The sequence below is a fragment of the Coenobita brevimanus genome, chromosome 54, assembly GCF_032717465.1.
Source record: "Coenobita brevimanus isolate Jiangsu-jjx chromosome 54, ASM3271746v2, whole genome shotgun sequence".
NCBI classification, from domain to species: Eukaryota; Metazoa; Arthropoda; class Malacostraca; order Decapoda; family Coenobitidae; genus Coenobita; species Coenobita brevimanus.
In genome coordinates, this window is record NC_137007.1 from 2031951 (window position 1) to 2057475 (window position 25525).

Genomic DNA, 25525 nt, shown 5'->3' on the forward strand with positions numbered 1-25525 from the left:
AGGCTAGGGAACTGACAGGAGATCGAGCTGGCTGGATGAATTTTGTGAGGAGATGTGCATGATCAGGGATTTTTGGCACCCCTTTTTAACGTGGCAGCATCTGGATTGACTGTCAGATACGATATGTGAAGCTACAGAACGTGGTGAATGTTTTTGGCATAACCAATAGAGCCAGGATTCCAGGGGCTTGAGTGGTGAGTGAATGGAAACGTGGCCCATTGGATTGGGCAATTTTGGGCTGTCTGGACATTGCTACTCCTTGCCCTGCCCTTGGGTGGGAAAGGAGGTCCGGATGATGATGATGATGATGATTGGGATGATCGGATTATTGGTGGTGGAATGAAAAGACTTTTACTGTAGCACACAAAAGAGGAGCCCCTTTCATAGTCAGGAGAGACAACAGTTCCTTAGGCTGCTTCCTTCCACTTCTCATTCTGGCAAAAGAACTAGCCTCTGCATCTCCTGCTGCAATCAGCATTTCTTCCATGCAGCAAATTCCTGAACACATTCCAATCAACTATCGTTACAAACATTTTCCCTAATGTCAACAGCCTGAACATCCCTGCATACCACATTTAAATTTTCTTGCACCCTGCATTCTACCTCTAACACCACTCCAGCTCTTGTGAGCCCATTTACTAAAAGCTATACACAGAAAAGATTTCTGACCAACTCCCTTTTTACACCCTGCACAAAGTCACACACCTTGTTCCATGACCCTAGCACCTTCACACCCACTATGACCTTTGTTTAATCATGAATAACCTTCAGTCCCTTTGATTTAATCTCATCCCTCCACCCTAAGAAATTCTTTCTGCCTCTTGTATACTATCTATCTATTGCCAGACGCCTCAATCCCATTTGGGGTGGCCACAAACAAATCGCCTCCAAGTCACCCTGTCCTCCGCCATTTCACTGCCCTGCTCCCAACTCACACACCCCTCTCTCATATACCTCTCCACCCCATCCCTCCATCTCATCCTCGGCCTCCCCTACCTCTTCCCCCCTCCACCTCACTCACATACACTCTCTTCGTCAGTCTTTCACCCTCCATCCTCTCCACATGGCCAAACCACCTCAGTGTGTTCCTCATAATGCTTCGTATCACATCCACATCCACACCACAACGCTCCTTTATATCCTCATTCGTCAGCCTGTCTCTCCATGTGACTCCACAGGCTCCTCTTAGATAACTCATTTCCACTGCTCTCACTCTTGACTTGTGTCCTAACAACCTCCAAGTTTCACTTCCATACGTTAGAGTTGGTATCACAATACTGTCATGTACTGTAGTAACTTTTTCACTTCCATGCTCACTTCTCTGTTTCTTATCACTGCTTTCAAAGAACCAGCAACCTTTCTTCCCTGCTGTACCCTTTCAAGCACTTCACCCTCCAAACCTCCATCCTTACTCATCACACTACCCAAGTACTTAAACGTACTCACATTTTCCAATTCCTCACCATCCAGCCTCGCTGTACATTCACTGACTTCACCTCTCTCAAAGACCATCACTTTACTCTTCCCTACATTCACCTTTAGATTCCGTTTCTTACACACTCTCCCAAGCTCATCCACCAAGCCTTGCAGCTCCCTTTCGTCTTCACTCAACAACACAGTATCATCTGCAAACAACAGTACAGGGAGTTTCCAAACACTATCCTCTTTCACCAGGGCCACTCCAACATCCACTACCCTACCTTGTACCTCTTTTATTACCCCATCCATGTACAGATTGAACAACCATGGAGACATGACACATCCCTGTTTCAACCCAACTTTCAAAGAGAAAAATTCACTTAGTTCACCATCCACATGCACTGCAGTCTTCGCACCATCGTACATACTCTTCATAGCATTCAACAACTTCCCATCTACTCCATATATTCTTAACACTTTCCACAATCCTTGTCTATCCACCCTGTCATATGCTTTCTCCAAATCCATGAAAGCTGCATACAACTTCTTTCCCTTCTCTAGAAACTTTTCCACTAAAGATCTAAGAATGAATATCTGATCTACACAACCTCCTGTATACTAATGGCAGTAAACTAAATTATCAGGATATAAAACTTTCAAGGAAGCCCACTCATTTGTTAATTTCATCCTGTCAAGGACAGCTTTCTACAAGCTTCCAATCTTTGCTTTTAATTTTACACTTCTATCTTCACCCAGACACGATAATCCTTTAAGGGGTGGCCGCTAGTCTCTGAGTTAGTTGTTTTACAGAGATGGGCACTAACCCTCTGCCAAGCCACTTGTTGACATGTAGGGCACAAGTGTGGGCTTACAGGAAACCATTAGACCTGTAAGTCAATGTAAAGCCAACTTGAAAAGGAGGAAGAGTAATAAAGAGTGACAGGAAAGATATGAGAAACAGGAAGAAAAGGAGGGCAGACACAGAAAATGGAGGATAATGGTGAAGGAAGGAGTAGGCAGCACTACATCAGATAAGTGAAAGATGGTCACCACCACCTTCCTGAAAAATAAAATTTAATTTCAGTAGGCTATGTTCTGTTTTTGTCATACTACCTTTCATTCCTCGCTGCAGGAAATCATGCTTCAGAGGCACTGAGATGTTGCGTACACTGATTGACCCCATACAAGTTTCTTCATCACCATTCCAGTTTTGTTGGCCGAGTGCTCCCTCTGCCTTCAGTCTCTGCCAACAAAAATATACATCATCTCATAGTAATACTAATAAATAAATCCATAAATAACCTAAAATGACTGACGTAGTTTATAAAGCACTGTGAAAACAGATAGTGCCACTTCATTATCTTAGTTTAACTTAAGTCAAACTCCATTTAAGGGCCAGGTGTTTCAAGAGTATGGAGAATCAGAGAATCGGCTATCCAACTCAGACCAAGTCTCCTTGGATATGAAGTATGCAGGTGAGGGTGTTAATGCTAATCACAATTCTCCTTAACCTACATACTGTTATGGTCAAGCACAAGTAATTAATCTGAACTTCTAGTTTCTTTTTTACTACTACAGATACTACACGAGTATTACACCTTATAAAGTAGTACAGATGGTAGTTGTAGTGTGAAGAAATTAACAGGTCTTTGTACAGTCAAAAAACCATTTTTAACTGTGAGTGAGTGAGTTTAGTGACACCCTTAGGAACAGGTTTCAAACCACTTATTTCACCATCCAGGAATTAAAATGGTGATGGGAGGAACCATCCCAGGCTCACCTTTGGTGAGAGTAGGCTTCACTGCTTGTCCATCCATCATCTGATCCTGTCGCCCCATGAGGATCATAGGAGCCCAGGGCTAGGCATTTTAGCCTTGACATTTAAGATGAGAGTGACCAGCCTCACTCATCCCTGTGTGGCATTCGTGAACAATAAACCCCAACCACCCTTTGGATTGAAACATGCACAAGCTCAATCTGATTGGAGCACCTAATTATCCACTAAACCACCAGGCGCCATACAATGCTACACATTGGATAAAGACCTTCCTCCAAAGTTGTCCGTGTCTCAACTGCTTGTTCAAGTCTAGTGCTGTATGATCTGATTCCTGCATCCTACTTGTTGGACACCTGAATGCACCGCCCCTCTGTGGATATCTATTATCCTTTCCACTAAACCAGTTTCAGGTTTCTGTCCTCTTGCTGCTTAATGCACATAGCTGTGTCTGAGTAAAGCAATATGTTGTCATCAAAACAATAACAAACATTTGTCACAAATGGAACTGATACACCCTTCTAGGTTGATTACTCTTGGTAATACTTTATTTCATTGGCAAAAAACATAGGAAAGTTTTATTGTTAATATGGAGTACTGGCTGAAATTAGACTGTCACTGTATTCTTCAGGCATGATTAAAATAGTGCAGAAGGTAGTCTTAGGCAGTCAACTGCAACAATGATAGTGTCATTATTTAATTCAGACATCAGCATAATGCCAGCACCACGTGAAGCATCCGCTATATTGGCTGTTATTGTCTGTATCCAAAAGGTGGCTTGGGATTATTGCTCTTGTAATGCGACTTAGGGATAAGCGAGGCTGATCACTCTCATCTTAAATGTCAAGACCAACTTGCCAAGCCCCAGGCTCTTACAATCCTCATGGGGCAACATAGGAGTGGATGATGGATGGATGGCTATTGTTTCCATAGCAGACAACATAATCAGGGACAGCGATCCTTTCCGTTCACCCTGGATTAACAAAGCTATCATAACTGGAGATGAATACATCTCAGGCCTCATTCACATGAATGAACAAGAACATCTATGTTGTGTCTTAAGATAACTAAAAACCTGTTTTTCAGGGTGCCTGCAAGAGGGTGTATAAAATGAAAAAGTATGCTTCCCCCCCCCCCCCAGCGTGTATACCACCATGGCAACTGTCATGTAGGAATGGCACTGTATGGTGGCAACCACCTATATATAAAAAGCAGATACAGTAAGCTCTTCATACAACACGGAATAGGTCAAGCAGAACCTCGTGCAAAATCGATTTCGCGCTAAAACGGGACATATATTTGCAAGTAAAGTAGGGGGTTAGGTTCTAGAAGCCTCATATTTTTCGTTAAAAATATATTTAAATATAGATTATTAGAAATGCCGCGTATCTTCCTTAAGACACCGAAGACTGTGTTTACATACGACCTCACCGACTGGACACATCAGTGCATGGCTAATGCACCTAACCTAACCAATTGGTTTTGCCCCCTAATACTCCCCATAAAAAAATTTAATCACCAGGGATAAGTTTCTTGAAAGTCTTCATTAGAAATCAACCTAAAACTTGACCTAAACAACACTTGAATAATGGCTGTCAGCATCACGCATATTTCGTCACGAATCACTTTCGGTACTCAAAAGTGTCTTCATGTGTGGTAAGATCCGAATTTACTTGACCAAAGATCGAGCACAAAGCCTTTCTTTCTTTCTTTTTTTTTTTTTTTCATACTCGTTCCATTAAAGGCAAATACATGAATTTTACTGCTCCTTCATTGACTCCCCCCCCCCCCAACAAAGAAAACTATCCACATCGTAAACATCCCGACTCATTTTATGTCTGATTGTTTGCATGTAAGCTCCAACACCACACAACTTCGTCCAACACTTACATTTTCATTTAAAATAAATGCTTTTCTTGTGTTCATAGCACTTTCAGGGTGCTTAAGCATAAATAAAGTTAGTTTGGAACCACGTGCTCAGTTCTGAGAGGAAACGAGGAGCAAGGAAATAAGCAAATAAACTTCTCATCACAGCGACCATTCACACAACACTGAGGTAGGCAGGAGGGCTGAGCAGGCTGTAGCAGGTGGTATGGGGGTCATGTGGGTCGGGTCGGGTCGAGGAAACCAATCAGTGACCAAGAAGAGATTTACACACGAGTTGCATCTGGAAATCCAATACCAAAACACCCATTTCCCACAGTTTCTCTCGCGTAATCAAGTGGTATTACCGTGCTATTATATAATTATGGAGAAATTAAATGCTCATGTTATTGTAAGAGCGTTGTTTTGTTTGGTCTTAAATCGCAACTCTACTGTATGTTATTAGAAACCATGGATTATTCCCTGCCTTATAATGTTCAGAAGAGTTGTGAACAGCGTAGACTCGGCATTTTAGGTCAGTCAGAAGTCTCTCACACCTCCAAGAGATACCAGCAAAAGTAACCTCTTTCTATTGCCTGTCTCCATCTTTATCAATGTATCTATCTATTGCCAGGCGCCTTAATCCCATACGGGGTGGCCACAAACAAATCACCTCCACGTCACCCTGTCCCCCGCCGTTTCACTTCCCTGCTCCCAACTCACACCCCCCGTCTCATATACCTCTCCACTCCATCCCTCCATCTCATCCTTGGCCTCCCCCTCCACCTCACTCACATACACTCTCCTCATCAGTCTCTCACTCTCCATCCTCTCCACATGGCCAAACCACCTCAGTGTGTTTCTCCTAACGCTTCCTATCACATCCACATCCACACCACACTCCTTTATATCCTCATTTGTCAGCCTGTCTCTCCATGTGACTCCACAGGCTCTTAAATAACTATTTCCACTGCTCTCACTCTTGACTTGTGTCCCTTCAACAACGTCCAAGCTTCACTTCCATACATTAGAGTTGGTATCACAATACTGTCGTGTAGTAACTTTTTCACTTCCATGCTCACTTCCCTCTTTCTTATCACTGCTTTCAAGGAACCAGCAACCTTTCTTCCATGCTGCACTCTTTCAAGCACTTCACCCTCCAACCTTCCATCCTTACTCATCACATACCCCAAGTACTTAAACGTACTCACACTTTATCAATGTATGATTCTTCGTTTTTCCCTACAAATGTGGTGTGGCAAGAGTATCAACAAAAAAGAAGGGTACGGCATGGTGGAATGAGGAGGTTGAGAGAGCAGTGGAGGAAAAGAGGAAGAAGTGGCTAAAGTGGTTACAGGATAGGGGTTCGATTGAAGTAAGAACTGAGTATATCGAGAGCAAGAAGCATGTAAAGAGACTAGTGAAGGGGAAAAAGAAGGAGGTAAATGATGATCTGGGAAGAAAAATGAAAGCGAACTACTCTGAAAATAGGAAGTTATTCTGGAAAGAGGTGCAGAAATGTAGATGTGAAAGCGGAAAGAAATGCGATGGTGTGAAAGATGCAGGTGGTAGGTTACTAACCCATGGAGATGAAGTAAGGACCAGATGGAAAGAATATTTTGAAAGCCTGATGAATGGGAATAGAGAGAGCAGAGCAGCTGTAAACATGATTGGTTTTGGGGGTGTGCAGAGAAGGAATTCAGTGCCAGGAGACGTGACACTCGCACAGGTGAAGAGCGCTGTGAAGCTGCTGAAAAATGGGAAAGCAGCTGGGGTTGATGCTTAAGTGTAGTGGAGAGAGTGGAATGAAGTGCTTGTTGGAGATATGTAAGAAGGCATGGATGAGTGAAACTGTGCCTGCAGAGTGGAAAAAGGCTGTGATTGTACCCCTGTACAAAAAAAAGGTGAGCGAAGTGAGTGCAAGAATTATCGTGGCATAAGTTTATTGAGTGTGGTAGGGAAGGTATATAGAATTATTATAGAGAAAGTAAGAGAGATATCAGAAGTCCTAGTGAGTGATGAATAGGGTGGCTTTAGGAGTGGCAGAGGATGTGTGGATCAAGTATTTGCAGCGAGACAGGTAGCAAAGAAGGCTTGTGAGAAGGACCATAAGGTGTTTATGGCATTCATGGATCTGGAAAAAGCATACGACAAAGTAGACAGAGAGAGACTGTGGAAAGTTTTGCGCATGTATGGTGTAGATGGTAAGCTGTTAGGTGCTGTCAAGAGTTTTTATGATGATAGCGAAGCATGTGTTAGGGTTAATGGGCATCTAAGTGAGTGGTTCACGATCAGTGTGGGCGTGCAATAAGGTTGCAATGTCCCCATGGTTGTTCAATATATATTTGGATGGGGTGATGAGAGAAGTAAAAACACGAGTGATGGAGAGAGGGATGGCGCTGATAATAAATGGTGATGGATGGAATATCTCAAATTTGTTGTATGCTGTTGATGCAGTACTGCTTGCAAGTACTGGACAAGAACTTGGTAGGCTTGTGCAGAGTTTTGCTGATGTCTGTGAGCATCGTACCTTGAGAGTAAATGTAGAGAAGAGTAAAGTGGTGGTTACTGAGAGAGAAGATGACCCCCAATGTGATGTCACGGTGAATGAAGAGAGACAGGAATTGGTGAGAGAGTTCAGATACTTGGGTATAGTGATAGAAAAAAAGAGGAAAATGTGCAAAAGAAGTTGAAAGTAGAGTACACAAGGAAGAAAAGTAGCTGGTGCAAAGAAGGCCTTGATAAGAAACTGAGACTTGAGTGTTGCAGCTGCTGCACAAGGCTTCCATGAGGGAGTGTTAGTGCGAACTCTAACATATGGGTGTGAGACTATGGTGTGGCATGAAAATGAAAAGTCAAGAGTAAGAGCAGTGGAGATGGGACTGCTGAGGAATGTACGTGGAGTACAGAGGGTGCATAGGATACGAAATAATGTGATTCGTGAAAGATGTGGAGCGAGGAAGTCAGTGGACACCAGAATCGAAGAGAATGTTCAGAGATGGTATGGTCATGTGGAAAGAATGGATAACAATAGTGGTAAAAAAGGTATACCTGAGCAAATCTGAAGGAGGGAGGAGGCGAGGCAGGCCAAGAAGGTGAAGAGATATGGTGGATGAGTGTGTGAGGAAGAGAGATTTGGAAGTCGGTGAGGCTAGGGAACTGACAAGAGATCGAGCTGGCTGGATGAATTTTGTGAGAAGTGTGTGATCAGGGATTTTGGCACCTCTTGTGAGCATGGCAGCGTCCGGATTGACTCAATCGGATACGCTGTGTGAAGCTACAGAATGTGGTGAATGTTTTTGGCGTATCTGGTAAAGCCAGGATTCTGGGGGCTTGAATGATGAGTGAATGGAAGTGTGGCCTATTTGGACTGGGTAAGTTTGTGCTGTCTGGACATTGCTACTCCTCACCCTGCCCTTGGGTGGGAAAGGAGGTCCAGATGATGATGATGAACTTTATTCCATACAATAAATGCAAGTTGTCAGTGTGTTTATGAGGCAACTACTCTTTTCACTTTAATTAGGACTAAACTGCCATCACTCCACCTTCGATACTGACGTTTAATAACAGATTAACAATAGATGCTAGTCATAAGGTTACAGTATTGAAAGGATGCAGAGCAGTAGCACTCTTTTTTTTCTATCTCTGAATTACGTCAAAGAAACTTAACCCCTTCACACCCATGCCGCAGGGCATCACACAGCCTGCCCATCCCAGCCCCCCCCAACCATAAACATGCATAAAGAATACTTAACAGAAAATACTTGTCATCATTAAAGTGCCATACGTTCCATTTCTTTATAAATGCAATATATATAACATATACAGTACATGCATGACATATGCACATCTTGCTTACCTACTGTACACATGCATTTCATCAGTTGTAACTGGTCTCCATTTTAGGCCATGTACTTTACTTTTACTTGGATTCACAGCCCAGTACACATCAGCCCTCTCATTCATCCATGAACGCAATTTTGACATCACTTTGTCATCAAGAAAATGACTAAAAGTAGCCCCAGGGGAAGCAAAAGTAGGGGGCATCATATCCTGGGCAGCACCGTCAATGAAGGCAGGAATGGTGTCTGGCCGTTGGTCTGCAAAAATGTTGACCAGAAACCTCCACCCACTCTCCTCAATCAGGTAATCTTCCCTCCATAATTCATTATCACTTAGTGATAACTCACTGTCAGTACTATCATCCTCACTGGACTCCCCTGGCACATACAATGCATCAAAATATTCATCACTACTGTCTGACATGGCTGTGTATTCATGAAAACAATCACAGAAAAAAAAATTACAATAAATTCCCAGTATGGCAATGCACGGATACTACTATCGACGTAATCCAACCCCCTCGAGTACCAAACACAAACTGAGAGCCGAGTACAAAGTAGGACCCAATAAAACTCTATGGTGAGCAGTGACGTTTCAGATGACATCATTTGTCTGAGCTGTCATTGGTTGGTGGGTGGAGCTTATTTTTCTTTCCCAGTGAGGTATACCAGGCTCAGAGAATGCATATAGGTCAATAAACCACATCCCAATACATACAGATGTTATGGGACATAAAAGGCTACATCATGGGCGGAATGACTCAGTGCTTTGCGATCGTAAACACATACGTCACGGGCGCGAAAGGGTTAAAAGGGACAAAAATGAGGGCCAAATTAAGATGAAAAGAGTATACTGGTATCAACTTACCTGAATCTCATTTAATGCAGTTTGTCTCTTCTGGCTAGCAAGCAGCAGCAATTTTTCAGCCTCTACATGCTGAGGTGTACCCTGCTGCTCTGGATGTTCAAGGACCACTGTCACAGCATTTGAAGCTTGAGCTATGACACGCTGCTGTTCTGCAACCTACATTAATGCACACACAATTTTATTAATATGTATAACATCATCATCATGAACATAATTGACCCTTTACCCCATCTATGAATGGAATAAGGATTGTATGTGTATCGTATCTGAATTTATATTATGACAATATTTTCTAGGAGGTAAACACTGTAAGGTTATTTTTTCAAGGGTGTACTGCCCCCCGCCACACCATACTGTATGCAGAGAGAGCAAGGTCATCAATACTTTCCTTCCTAAATTGAAGAACACTGTTTGGCAAAAGGCATAATTATGATGAGTTTAATGTACTATCTCTAACACCTACAGTCTAATCAAAGAGGGTCTTCCAAAGCTAAACAGATTTTCATCTGGTAGCAGCATGAGAATGGATGACAACAGAGTGGCAGAAAGGTATATCTGAGCGAATTTGAAGAAGGGAGGTGAGGTAGAGCATGAAGAAGGTGGGGGGATGAGTATGTGAGGAAGAGAAGCATGGAAGTTGGTAAGGCTAAGAGACTGACAAGAGACCGAGCTGGCTGAATGAATTTTGTGTGGAGAAGCTGAGAGGAGTGAGGTGGACCAGGAGAGAGAGGAGCAGTCACGGAGATAGACTGAAAGTCCAGAAGCTGCAGATCAAAGAAATGGCAGATGAATACAGGACCAATGCAGGGGAGGAGTTCGAATCAGTGAATTGGAATGAAATGGGTCTGGACAGCCTGTGGAATGCCTATAGGGATTGCTTAGTTGGGACGGATAAAGAGGTGTGGTGTGGTAAGGGTAACAACAAAGAAAAGTACAGTATGGTAGGATGAAGAGATTAAGAGACCAGTGGAGGAAACGACAAAGAAGTGGCTAGAGTGGTTCAGGACAGGGGCTCAATTGAAATAAGAACTGAATATATTGAGTGCAAGACGCATGAAAATACGAAGTTATTCCGGAATGAGGTGCAGAAATGTAGTGACAGCGGAAAGAAATGTGAAAGTGTGAAGGATGAAAGTGGTAGTGGGGATGTGGTAATGACCAGATGGGAAGAATATTTTGAAAGCCTGATGAATGGCAATAGAGACTGCAGAGTGGCTGTAAACATGATTGGTTTTGGGGGTGTGCAGCAAAGGAATGCTGTGCCAGGAAACTTGACACTCGCACAGGTGAAGAACACTGTGAAGTGGCTGAAAAATGGGAAAGCAGCTGGGGTTGATGAGGTGTATCCAGAGATGATTAAATGTAGTGGACAGAGCGCTTGTTGGAGACAAAAGAGTGGTGAAAAAGATATATCTGAGCGAATTTGAAGGAGGAAGGAGGCGAGGTGGGCCAAGGAGAAGGTGGAGGGATATGGTGGATGAGTGTGTGAGGAAGAGGGGTATGGAAGTCGGTGAGGTCAGGAGACTCACATAAGATCGGGCTGGCTGGATGAATGTTATGAGAAGCGCATGATCAGGGATTTGGCACCCTTTTTAACATGACAGCATCCGAACTGACTCTATCAGATACATTTATGTGAAGCTACAGAAAGTGCTGGATGTCTTTGGCATATCAGATACAGCCCAGATTCTGGGGGCTTAAATGATGAGTGAATGGAAGCGTGGCCCATTGCAATGGGCAAACTTGGGCTGTCTGGACGTTGCTACTCCTCATCCTGCCGTTGGGTGGGAAAGGAAGTCTGGATGATGATGATGATGAGCCCACTGCCAGGGATTTGGCACCCCATTTTAATGTGACAGCATTCGAACTGACTCTATCAGATAGGCATATGTGAAGCCACAGAATGTAGTGAAATTTGAGGGGGGCCTATCTGATGGAGCCAAATTCCATCGCCTTATATAAATGATGAGTGAATGGAAGCGTAGGCTGTTGAACTGAGCAAACTTAGGCTGTCTGGACGTTACAGCTCCTCACCCTGCCCTAGGGTGAGAAAGGAGATCTGGATGATGATGATGATAATGGCAGCATGAATTGTTTTGCTTTGTTTATAAAGGCTCCAACATGATTGCATGCATCAGCCTTGGTCACCTAATAGCAGCTCTCTATGCTGCTTGATCTCTGGCAACCTCCCTGTTCAGTCCCTTATCCCTGAAGTCACATTCTATGACATCGTCCCAGGTCTTTTTCGGTCTGCCTCTCGCAACCCTACCCCCAACGTTAACACTTCCACTTTCACCTAACTGATGACCCCCCATCCTCAATCAACCTCTCCTCATCACAATACCAATACACTCCAGTCCCATCCTTCCTCTTAAATCTCCCACCTATCAGAAAACACATCATATGAGGGTTAAATCTATACCTACATGTTACTAAGTATTATGGCAAGTTTATTTCTAATCTGAAAAAGATCCCCAACCCCTTTCAGCTCAGCTGAAGGTCAAATGTACTCAGATTATGGGGCTGATCTGCCTAGTTACCATGGAGATTCAGGCCTGTATCACATGTATGGCTCACTGAATTTCATACAACCAACAATTCAGTATTAAGTTAAGGGAGTAGCTTAGTTCTATTACATGCAAACAAACCAATTTTATAGTGGTAAATAATCTTACCTCTTCCTGAAGTACCTTTATGCGGGCACTAACATTTACAGAGGGACTGACAGGTTCGGGAGTTGGGGAGCGCAGGTCTGGTCGACATATGATCTGGCGCACAGGTGTACATGTCACATCCTGGAGCACAAAAAGTATAGTTACTGTATTTTCCATACATTACATCATCACCTCATCCTGCCACTTCTTCCCACCCACAAGTGGAGTGAGGCAGAGTCCAAACCACAAACAGAAAGGGAATACAGGACAATGGGAAAACTAATCAACAGCATACCCAATGAAAAGAGCCACACACTCTTTCAGTCATCAATCAATTCTATAAAATGGAATTGGTTCCCAAGCCTGAATGCAGATTCTGTAGCAGTTCATCAAAACTGCTGTAACTGATTCTTTCCTAGCTCTGCTTCTGGTACACTCCCTGGCTGATCCAAATAAGTTACACATAAAAAACAGTTACACTCAAGTCTGTATCACTCTTTTCTGGGCAAAGGGGCCAGGCTTAGCTATCATGGTCCAGAGTACTTTAAGGCTGGGAATTGTGGTGGCTAAGATGTACTCATGTCGTAAAAATACCCCCGCTATTACCAATACACCAGTCCCGTATGAGACAGCCCTAGCAGGTATTCAGTATGGACGGTAGGTGTTAGAGCCGAAGTGGTGACATGCAGATGTGTATGGAACATAGGAGGACTACTGGGCGTTGGGAGCAGGCTGTGAAGCCTATGCCCAGAGTCGGACACACATTAATAGGCTAATGTAAACCTCACTAATTACAATACTGTTACCAAGTATGACTGACTAATTTAGATCTGGCATATACTTACAGGCTTCTGCTTGCGATATAAAGAAATACTGTGAGCAAGGGAGACATCCTGCTCTTCTTGGAGGCCAGGACATGTACTGCTGTTCTTTGGGGTCTTGAAAACACTCTGCATCTACAACAAAAACATCATTACTTACAGGAAAAGTATGCCATCAGTGTCTTGAACTTAAGATACATATCCGGATCATCCTATCAATTTTTTCAAGACAATGGGGCAAGCTAGAGCCAAAGAGATGAAAAGGAAATGCCATACTCATAATCACAAACCTAACTCCTATAACAAAAATGTGTTGAAAGGATCCACAAACAAGAGAAAAGAAGGACTCAGCAAAACTGCAGTACCATATATGTACTTACATCATCATCAGGAACTCTGGCTCTCTTTGGTGGTGTGGGATCATCAGACAAAGCCTCGTCAATGGCATCATCAATGGCACCAAGAGCATCCATTGTGCTTTCAGACATACCATAATTTACCTAGAAATTAAGGTAAACAATATTTAAGTTCAAACAAACACACCTATATGAGTGCAATATTTATGTCAGATGGTATACTCTATCACTTCCAAAATGAGGTTTTACCTTTATGCACAACAGGACATGACTGAATGGATGTAATCTGTACTCATTCAGGACATCGTTCATCGTCATCATTGTCCTGACCACTTTTCCCCACCAGAGTCTAAGGTGAGGTAGTGTTCAGACAGCAAGACAAAATCTGACAGAGGAGGAACTATTTAACCATATCCAAAATTAAAGGGACCACGCTCTCATTCACTTACTACTAAAGTCCTTGAAATCCTGACTCCATCTTATATGCATAGAAGATAACATAAATACTCACATCAGACGGGGAAGTGGTGGCCTCAGCAATCATAGAAAGAGTTCTATTTGTAGCACTTTGAGCACATTTCTGAATTTTCTTTCCCAAACTCTCCATGGATGTGCAAGTCAATACACTCTCAGCAAAACTGGAAAAGGAATATTATCATGAGTATCCTAAATCTAAATTCTACTCATGAACATAGTAAATAGTGGAGAAATAAGAAAAGAAAGCAAAGAATTCAGAGAACTGTCCAGAAAGCCCTGTGAAATAATGCTACAGGGATGTGTTCTACGATATTCCAGTTTCTTGATATGAATGGTACTGCACATTGGGAAGAAACAGGAAAATCAGATTCTCAGGTAGCAGCAGAATTTTCATATTTGTTGAATCATTTATAAAGGCTCCAACATGCTTGCATGCATTGGCATTGGTTACCTAATGGTGACTCCACACCGCTTGATCTCTAGCAGCCTCAACTGTATATTCAGTCCCTTAACTCTGAAGTCACACTATATGACCTCATACCAAGTCATTTTCAATCCACCTCTCACAACTCTACCTTAAACATTCACACCTCTCACTCTGCACACCCAGCTGTCATCCACCACCCTCTCCACATGCCCAAACCATCTCAATCTACCCCTTCTTATCACAGGACTAATACTGTACATTCATGTCCCATCTTTCAATTCTATCCACATTTTTAACCCCCCTCCTCCTCAGGCCTGTCATTCAAGGATACACTACACATCCACCTAATCATTCTTATATCTATACATTTGAACTTGCAAATATCTGAGCAGTAAAATGTATGGAATCTATTTGTTACACAGCTTCTTCCTCCTAGATACCCCCCCCCCACCCAGGGGTGGCCATGACAGAACCGCCTTTAGGCTACTTGGTCCTCGCATACCTCTCACTCAAAACAATCGTCATCCTCTTTCTTTGATCTCACCAAAACACTGCTGCACCCTTTTACCATACCACAACAGACTGAGCAGCACACCAATAAGAAAGAAGAAAGATGAGAGTTTGAGAGCGAGAGAGATATATGAGAACAAAGCTGAAGGCTGTTCTGTCAGCCATATCCTACAAGGTAGTTTTCAGCTTTACAGTCACCTGATATACTGAAAGAGCTGTGTGATAATTACTTCTTATAAACAATACTTTTACAGACAAAGATGACATGGAAATTTAATCCATTATCCACTATACCTGGAATCTTTGGCATCATCTTCATCCTGACTATCTGGGGCTTCAGAGTGTGACTCAATATCAGACAAAGATGGGAACAGGCAACCAGGCTTCACTTTTGGTATGAATTCTTTTTTGGGAGAAGGACGAACCTCTGAAAGAGAACCACCATTACTAAGAGTGATGTACACAAAGATACTGTCAGCCCTCATCTGCAGGTTCGGTTATTTGTGGGTTAATAAATAATTTCAAAATACTGTACACTTATTTAAGGTGCATTTGGGGATGGTTTAACAACCTGTGCTAAATTATCTCTTTAAACACCTATATTCTAACATCTGATGATGTGTTCGGCCATATTTAAATTAGTAATGCAGGGGCCATTATAGAGGAATGCTAATTATTGGCATATTTTTGCCATTCACAGGCATCTTACAAACACATCCCTCAAGCATATGATGGTCTGATTGTACACACTTATTACATGTTCTCATCATCATCGTCTGGACCTCCCTTCCCACCCTAGGGTGAGGTGAGGAGTAGCAGAGTCCAACCAGCCACAGTTTGCCCAATTCAATGGGCCACGCTTCCATTCACTCATCATTCAAGCCTACGGAATCCTGGCTCCATCTAACAGGCCAAAAGACTTCACCACATACAGTAGCTTTATATATACCTATCTGATAGAATCAATCTCTTCTGAGATAAATAAAGAAGCAAACCTATTCTGAGATAAATAATGAAGTGAACCTTCTAACCCTACTGAGCCTAAATAACTAAAAAATACTCCTTAACAATCCTATCCCCACTGCTTTCTCTCTCTCAACTAGTCAAACTCATACCATAAAAAGTCTTACACTGATGTGTTAATGCAGGAACTGGGATCCCCTCATGCATGCTCTTGATGCCTCCCTACTCAGTCCTCTGGTTTGTATTAAGACCTTCGTAGCAATTGCCACTTTCCTTCCTAGCGTCAACCCAGACTCCATGTTAACCACTCTCTTCTGACACAGCAGAGATACTTAAGCTCATCCACCAATCCCTCTCCCTCCATTCACAAGCAAATCTCACTGAATTGCATTCACTCTCTTTCAACACACATCACTTTAAATTTGTGAGGAATCCACACCCAAAACAAGCTAACTACCACAAGAAAAAATTATTTTCTGCTCACTGGATACCAATGCTCTTCCCTCATGGAAAGACATAAACCAACACCCATGTTCTTATGATGTAACTGGGTCAAATATCCAGCTGATTAAAATTAGACTCTGCCATATCACTGCACCATACATGCCAGAACATAGCATGAGACCACCCAAAACAAAGAGATGTACTGCACTGCAGATGTTATAGGAGACAGCAGAACCTGGAAACCAGTACTGAAGTGAACTGTTGAGTAAGTATACATGGAACACTGCCTTTGAAGTACATGAACAGTATGTCAACACTGTGTATACTATATGATTAGCTATAAAAACAAGTCCTAGGCAAATATTAGACCCTAATTTGAGTCTCTGTGCCTTCACCAATGAGCAATGAATAAAGGTTGGGAGACCACCAATCCCTGCCACCCCTTCCCTTCTGCCAAGGCCTGGAGGGAGTTTGAGAGACAATTTTTCTTCCTTCTTATCCCTGTGAATGGTTACAATGTTACCATCCAGCCCAGCAAATAGTCTCCCGGGTTTCAGAAAACTATCAGGCTTATCACAAGTGTAGATTCATCTATAGGTTGCACTACTATAAGTGACTGGATGGTAGGTCTCCCTACCTACCTCAGTACATAAATGTCTACTGCACTTAGAATATACCCCATTTCATTTGTAAACTTGCCTCCTATTTCTGTTGAATTGAGTCTACCAGGAGGACTTCCATGGTTATGTACAGGTGTGGGAGCAGAGGAATCTAGGAAGAGTCGTGGTGGTTTGGGTGGTCCAGACAAGGCCTCCTGTGTTAGCGTATCATCAGATGTGGTGGATTCACCAATTGAGTCATCACTTTCCAGATAATCAGATTCAGATTCCTCTGGATATTTTGCTTTTTCTGTTCATGGGAGAAAAGATATATATATATATATATATATATATATATATATATATATATATATATATATATATATATTAGTAATAAGTACTTCTACCATTCACTTAACAGAACAAATATTCAGATAACTGTCATCTGTTACAAGATAAGATCAATAATATACGGTAAAATAATGAAAATAGTGCAATACAGGAATTATAATTACAGTATGTTATTGTTTATACATTAAACTGATCATATATTTTCAAAGTTACAGCAAGTCCTCCCTTTAAGCATTTTCCCAGGTATGTTGAAGTGGGGCTGGAATCAGACTGAATTACAGGATGAATTTCAACAGACTGAGCATTTAAGACAATATCTGCATTGTAATGCCAGCTTGGTGGTTTAGTGGGTAATTGTGGAGCTCCAATTGGACTGAGCCAGTGAAGGTTTATATCCATACGGTGGTTGGGGTTATTGTTCATGTAATGCCACTCAGGGAAGAGTGAGGCTGGTCACTCTCATCTTAAATACCAGGACCAACATGCCTAGCCCTGGGCTCCTACACTGCTCATGGGGCAAGGTAGGATTGGATGATGGATGGACGGATTCCTCCCCCCCAAATGATGACCACAAGGTTTTCATACTCTCTGCAATATATTATGCATGCTCTTTGTGTGTGTGTGTGTGGGGGGGGGGGAGGAATTCTTGAAGAGGGCCATAATAGGGATTTTGGGAAAATTCTGTGTGTGTGTGTTTTTTAAGCCACATTAGCCAAACAATAACAGTTCTTATGGAATAATTTACATGATTCCATACATTAGTGCATTTATTTTCACTTATTTATGTATTTTTAATATGACAAATTATCAACATACAATGGAATCACTGTAAAGCAGATTATCTATGTATCTGCATACTGCCTAATGGTGCCAGATCTTGCATGCCATAGCTAGCCTCACAACAGTACCTACAGGAATTTCTATCCCTGCAGAGCAACTGGACTTCCCATTACAAGCCACACATCCTCACACACACTATCTCTCCATATAGTTCCCAGGATTCCTTTCCTGATTCCAACCACCTGTTATAATCTACACATTCCTGGTCAGCTGTTTCACTCTCCAACTACTCCATATGGTTAAACCACCTCAAAATAATTTATTTTCCACATCAACTTTGATTACTATCATTTACAAACCATTTCTGTTATAACCAGTGATACAGCAAAGACAGTACTGGTATTTAGCATTGTTTCTGCTGCACAGACTGTATATTACCATCCATACATCACCCAATCCTATGTTGCCCCATGAGGAGAATGGGAGTCCACTTGACATTTAATATCAACTGGTTATACAGAAGCAGAAGCATGGACAGTACAGTACAGTATAACATTACTATGTTAAATGTAGAACAAAGGTAAAACTGAAAACAATAATAATAATGATAAAACAACAGTGGCTAGGTGCACATCCCTGTTTTTCACAATCAAAAAATTACAGTAGCCACTAAATGCTAATTTATTTAAAGATATGGTTCAATATTCAGTACACTAAGCCACATCTGAACCTGGGACAGCAAGTGTAGCAATAATTTCTGACATTCAAGTGCTACAGTTATTTGGCTATTTCAGCTGGAAGTTGGTAACCACATTCAATTATGCTACTGTCATCAAAACACACATGAATAAGTCAACCTGCTTATAGTCCTTCATATTCACTTGAACCAGATCCTCCTACTAAAGTTGCACATAGCCTAGTTATCTATCTATATTTATCTATCTATCAATATACTGTATATTTTATATATATATATATATATATACCTCAGCCAAGCATGTCCACACGTGGAGAGACAAAGGCGGGAACTGAGGTGCAGGATCACTGGGGAGTGTACAGCATTGCCATGTCTCTACCCATGCTTGGCTATGAGCAAACAAGCAAAAAGCAGCACACTGACCTACATGCACAGGGGTTCCTTTTGCTCACCCAGGCAAATGTCACAATGTGGCAGAAACACTGGGTTCCCATACATCATGGGCATGAGGAGTGGGCGTGTAATCTGGACGGCGATGTGACTTTGACCATTTGGTAAGGAGGTGGAAGGCTGTGTGTGGCCGGGAGTTTCTGACTAATCCGGGAAACCGGTGGACTTTGACCATTCGACTGGGAGCTGGACAGCCATTCTCTCTTGTGGGTTACAGTCTGTATTACACATGCGCTGCCAGTATGTAACCAGTGATGGGGGGGGGGGCCTCTGACCATTTTGTTGGACGCCAAACAGCCATTCTTGCTCAAAGTGTGGGTTACAGTCTGTAATACACGTGTGCTGCTGGTATGTAACCAGTGATTGGGGGTGCCAAGGGACCCTGGCCATTCAGAAGGGAGCAGGACAGCCTTGTTTGCTCTGCCTGTGGGTTACAGTAACACAACCAAGGCCTAACATCCGTATATGGAGCATGACCGAATATGGAGCATCCTGACTCCTGATTATTGAGTGATTATATATATGAGGCGTCTCGTGGACAAGGGGCGAATGCGCCATTTTCTTACTTTTGAGTTATGAGCGTTTAAAGTTCAGGTACAGGTGGCAGACATAGAATATTACAGAATAGCATGTTATTATATATCATTAGAATCCTCTGGAAGAGGCAAATTTATACTGCAGGAAAAAAATGAAAAAAAAAAACAGTAAAACACGCAATGGTGTTTTCTCAGCATATAGTAATTATTGTTCAATCAACTTGAAATTCATTCCTGTATTAGATGTAAATGAAACTAAGATACTGAAAATTTCAGCCAAAAATTCCTATAATTAATATTTTTCCTATAATTATTAATTAAAAATTTTCATCTTATCGGCAACAGGTTGTTTTATTGTGTGTATGATAACCATTATATTGTTAATGACTGACACAATGAAGTTATAATATTCACTCGGGCCTTCTTTTGCGTGAAGGCACGAGCGGCAGTGTATTGGCATTTTCCTGGTTGGTAGTACTCGCCATGACACCAAGTAATTCACTCGTAAATCTCAAAGCAATGCGGGGTGTAAACAAAGCCAGGCTTCACTCATGTGCTTGGCGGGATGACTAGCGGGGGTGCTAGCGCGCGTCTGATTGGCTGAGAGGCGGCCCTTTAACTCTGACAGAGGTAGCCGCTCGCCCATTGGCTGGGCCGCGTGCTGACATTCGCCCCTAACGCTCTGAAATCCCAGACCCTCCCCGCTCTCCTCCTCCCCTCCACGTGTGCAAAATAAGGGAGATTGAACCTAGAATTCTGAACCCGCATGGGTTGGAATCGGAAAACGCTCTTCACCACGAGATTTTCAGTGCCTCCACCTAGCGGAAAACATGCATAACTCATTTTTGATGGGGGTGGCGCATTCGCCCCTTGTCCACGAGACGCCTCATATATCTTTGGTACTTCATGGCTTGCATTGTATTCTAGTATTAATGTAATGCTGCATCTCAACATTCAGGATGGAGGGATGATAACTTTAGGCCAGGCTGAAGTCAAGAGCATAGATGTACAACTATCAAACCTCTGCTACACACACAAACTGTCCCAGGTTCACATGTGACACAATGAACATTAATATATCTTACCAGAGAAGTTATTTGCTTGTGAGATCACAGGATTTTGTACAGTATCCACCTGTCTGGGCTTCTTAAATCTGTTCATCAGAATTTCCATCTCCTTTTGACGTTCAGTCTGTATCTTGGTATTTATCTCATTATCCCGCCAGCTTTCCCTGACGTGCTCAAATATCTTTTTCTGAGATACTGGTTTCTTGTCATCATTATAAGAAGTGGCTCTATCATCTGTAAAGAGAATATTGTCATCATTATAAGAAGTGGCTCTATCATCTGTAAACAGAATATTGTCACCATTATAAGAAGTGGCTCTATCATCTGTAAAGAGAATACACGTACATCTATCTATAACCAGACACCTTAATCTCACAAGGGAAGTCCAGAAACAAATTGCCTCCAAGTCATCCTCTCCTCTGCCATTACACTGCCCTCCCTCCAACATACAACCCCTCTCTCTAGTATCTCTTCATCCCATCCCTCCATCTCATACTCTTCAATATATTATTTCACATGCTAACATAAAATGGATTCAGCAGCACTACATTAACAACACATTATATCATGGGTAAATCCTTGCTAATGATCTCCACACTCCAACTGAAATATTGAGGTAGTGATAATAAATGGGAGATTACTACTTGTCATGGTTAACACAGAAAACATGTTCGGAATATGAGAGATCCTGAATTTTCAGTTAAAGAATGTATCTGACTCCACACAGTGCAGTTGACTTGCTGCTTAGCCCTAGTCTGTATAGCTGAGCAGACCTGTTGACAACAGGTAAGCAACTGCTTCTGTGTGACAGTCTTACAGGTATAGTAAATATATTGTGCAAGAATCCAGATCTCCTTGTGGTAAACAGCATCTCACCAGGCTGTCAAAGACTGGTCATCCAACAACTTCAGGAACTGTACTGTAAACTAAGTTAATGCCCTCACCCAAGGTATGACAGATTACTGGCCCTGCCACTGTCAGGCTTGACATGAGCTACGCGTCTGCATTTACCATCAAGCAAAACACTTCCAAAGCTCTCTCTCTTTTTTTAATGATATCATTTCTAGGCACAGGTTTAATGGGCCATTCCATTAGGCCCAGCAGTTTTCCTGGGGCTTAACATCTTCACATGTCACCTCTTCAGCAGTAATTCCCACCATCAAAAATGAACACAAGTTAGGGCTGTCTCATTCAGGGCTGGTGCACTAGTCTTTGCAGGGATGTTTTTATATGTCATTAGGTCTCGTGGAAGACCAACTGCATTTGTTTTAAGAAAATCCAATCCTACTGTTCCCTCTCCCTGCCTGGGATCAAACTTGTGTCATTTCAGACAACACCTTCTCCAACCATTCAGACATCACCTCCCCCAAAAGGGTTCCCAAAATGCTCACAGATGAGCTTAGACGTAAGTGTTTGTAAAAGTGCACACAGTTTTTAAAGTGATCACATCAACCATACTGTTCTGCCACTCCTAAATATTTTCACTCCTTTGTAAACTGTTCTTTGAATGATATATTTTCCGCCACACCGTGCTGTTTTGTCAATCTGGAATAGTTTGATGGTATCTAACCACAAAAGTCTGATTACAGCATGTTATTTACCAATGTTAAACTGTAAAGTAAAGCCTACATGATTACCTCTAAACTGTATAGATCAGACTGGGTATGAGCAAATGGCAAAATTCACGTAGACTCGTCTAACAATAAAGCAGGTATGAATGACCAACATTACTACCAGAATATGCCCTGAAATGCAGTCATACTTATAAACTACACACACACAGCCTCTGCTTTCTTATTACGCCTAGTACTGTACTACATATACACATACCAGATTTATTACCCACTGCTAACAATGCGATTCCTAAGAAATGTAAAAGTAATGGAACATCTGACAAGAACAGCCTCTCCAGAAAGCTCAATGTCCTAATAACTCTAGATAAGTGAAGTTAAGCTGTTTATACAGTATATGGGCAAATATGAGAAATCAAGAAACACACCTCCATATCCATGAAGATTACTGGCAATATCTGCAGGTGGTCCTGAGGCCTGCTGCATGGGTGGCTTTGGAACTGGCTGTGATTTAGCCACTGCTGGTAGGTTGGTATACTCATGGGATGTACTTGAACCATCACTTTGAAGTGCCTGAAATATAATATCCAAGAATTATCAATGAAAGGCACAGCATTACAAAGCACCTATATGTGGAACCTTACGATTGTAAGGTAGTCAGGATTCCAAGGGTTTGAGAGATAAGTGAGTATGTGGCCCATTTCACTAGGCATGCTGTTGCCTAGTTCTCTCTCTTTCTTATTTTTCTCTGCCCTTGCCTCAGGACCCTACCTTATTCTATCTTTGGGAGGGAGAAGAGATCAGGATGGCAATGATGAATATAACTCACCTGAATCTGTACCACAGTGACTAATATTTTATCCTAATTTATTTTAATACAGCTTCCCAAAACTGTATCATGGTAACTTCCTTACCAAAAAGAACTCCACAAGTGTGTAATAAAATTTATAGATAAAAGTAATGTGACAAATCAAATAGTAAAACAAAAGTAGAGTAGCTACTACTTAGTCAACAAATGAAAGAAGAAAATCACTGTCTTATACGTAACCAAAGTATACAGTACAGCAATACCTTTCTTTTTTTTTTTTTCCCATAAAAAATTTGTTGCAAAAGGCTTTGTGAGCTATCATGAAATCATACTACATCTGACAATGACATAAGAAAGTAAATACAGTAACATGACTCACTTCTAGTGTCACTAATTCTTGCTGAATTACTCTCACCATAATCATCAATTAAGTTAAAGCTTACCTTTGCTGGAACAGACTGTCCAAACGGAGCTTTAGGGATCAGAGCAGAACTCTGCTTCTTGTTAAATATTGCAAGACGTTCTTGAACTGTCATTTCAGCTGGATCCTTTACTGGCTTGCGTCCACCTGGAGCAGTAACATATATATCACAGCTTTGAAACATATCTATCTTTTCAACACTAACAGCATTCTTAATACTGAAAGGATCTGTGTCTGCAGGTTCCAAATTTTTGATGGTCACTTATGCAATATTAAAAAAAACATTACAATGTACAGGAAATCCAAGTTATGCAACAATTTATGCACTGCTATTTGACTTATGTAACTAACCAACATTGCCAAAGGCAGCAGCTCTTTCTCTGACAGATGATCCAAATGGTTCAGCCACAACAGGTTCGGAGTGGGGTACTGCTGAACTCTTCACCACTTCCTTAACAGGGCTGTATTTCTTCGGACTCTGATCACGCCAGTTCTTGCGCTCTGGTGAGTTTTGGATTGCCCCAGATTGGTTTTGATGTCTGCAAATAACAATAAATTCTGGCATGATTCCTTAAGTCCATACAATCTGACTTTGATAGACATTGAGAAGTGAATGACAATGGGTCTATACATGCTAACTTCAGTGTTCACTCAGAGACAACTAAGATACATTTTGAATGATAAGCAGAATTAGCTCATGAGGAATATCTTCCAGCTGTAAGTCCTCATTAACCCTTCCATTTCATTTTTTTTTTTTTTTTCTGGGTGTCCCACATACTGGGATTTTGAGGTATACAAAGATACTGTAATTGTTTTGATAAAATATTCCACACCAAAAAAACAACAACCATAATTTTCTGAGTAACATGTCTGTGGTAGGTGGGGATGCTCACCATTAACTCACTCGATGTAGTGCTGCTCTCAGGTGTCTGGCTTTTCCTCTCCTCCCTCCTTTCCTTCCCTCCTCTTCTGTCTTTCTTTACTTCATTCTTTCCTCGTCCTTCTGCCTACAGGTGACTTTACACTCCCCCTTTTGTCTTTCCTTCATTCTTGCCTGTTCCTTCTGCCTATGGGTGACTCTACACTTAGTGACAAGCTGAATGGTTTCCTGAACACCAGGAAACCATTTACGACGCTGAGTGGTAACCACATAACCAAATTATGGCGCCTGGTGGTTTAGTGGGTAATTGCAGTGCTCCAATTGGATTGAACCAGTGAAGGTTTATATCCATGGGGTGGTTGGGGTTACTGCTCACATAATGCCACCCAGGAATGAGTGAGGCTGGTCACTCTCATCTTAAATGTCAGGACCAACTTACCTAGCCCCAGGCTTCTACGCTCCTCATGGGGCAACGTAAGATTGGATGAGAGACAGATAGATAGAAAATGATGTCTAACATAATGTAACAAAATAATAATAATAATAATAATGAGAATAATGTTTTGGGCATATCAGATACAGCCAGGATTCTGGGGGCTTGAATGGTGAGTGAATGGAAGCATGGCCCAATATTGAGCAAATTTGGGCTGCCTGAACACTGCTACTCCTCACCCTGCCCCATGGTGGGAAAGGAGGTCATGATGATGGTGATGATGATGATGATGATAATTATGATGATGATAATTACCTGTGTGGTGAGCTGTCAAAACCTGTGATGATGGAACTCCTCCACTGCCAGACGTATCCCATTTATAATAGCACTTTAATTTTCACTTTCACTTTCATCTGACAACATAATCCGAGTCATCAAACATCATTTCCATCAGATCCAAGTAAGCTGCCATGGCAGCGAAACATTTCGTACATTATGCCTCAACATACTTCTG

General features: G+C 41.9%; 1 protein-coding gene across 1 annotated transcript in view; it reads right to left on the reverse strand.

The window, feature by feature from the left end:
• LOC145401001 (anillin-like) overlaps positions 1 to 25525 on the reverse strand; it is a 46508-nt gene that overhangs the window by 10697 nt on the left and 10286 nt on the right. Inside the window, exons 5-16 of the mRNA XM_080273358.1 lie at positions 24050 to 24237; positions 23721 to 23845; positions 22898 to 23042; positions 20917 to 21132; positions 17118 to 17309; positions 15306 to 15438; positions 14109 to 14235; positions 13622 to 13741; positions 13266 to 13376; positions 12442 to 12561; positions 9767 to 9922; positions 2533 to 2662 (exon numbers count right to left, since the gene is read on the reverse strand). Of these exons, the coding sequence (XP_080129484.1) occupies positions 2533 to 2662; positions 9767 to 9922; positions 12442 to 12561; positions 13266 to 13376; positions 13622 to 13741; positions 14109 to 14235; positions 15306 to 15438; positions 17118 to 17309; positions 20917 to 21132; positions 22898 to 23042; positions 23721 to 23845; positions 24050 to 24237 (1763 nt within the window). The remainder of the gene's footprint in view (positions 1 to 2532; positions 2663 to 9766; positions 9923 to 12441; positions 12562 to 13265; positions 13377 to 13621; positions 13742 to 14108; positions 14236 to 15305; positions 15439 to 17117; positions 17310 to 20916; positions 21133 to 22897; positions 23043 to 23720; positions 23846 to 24049; positions 24238 to 25525) is intronic.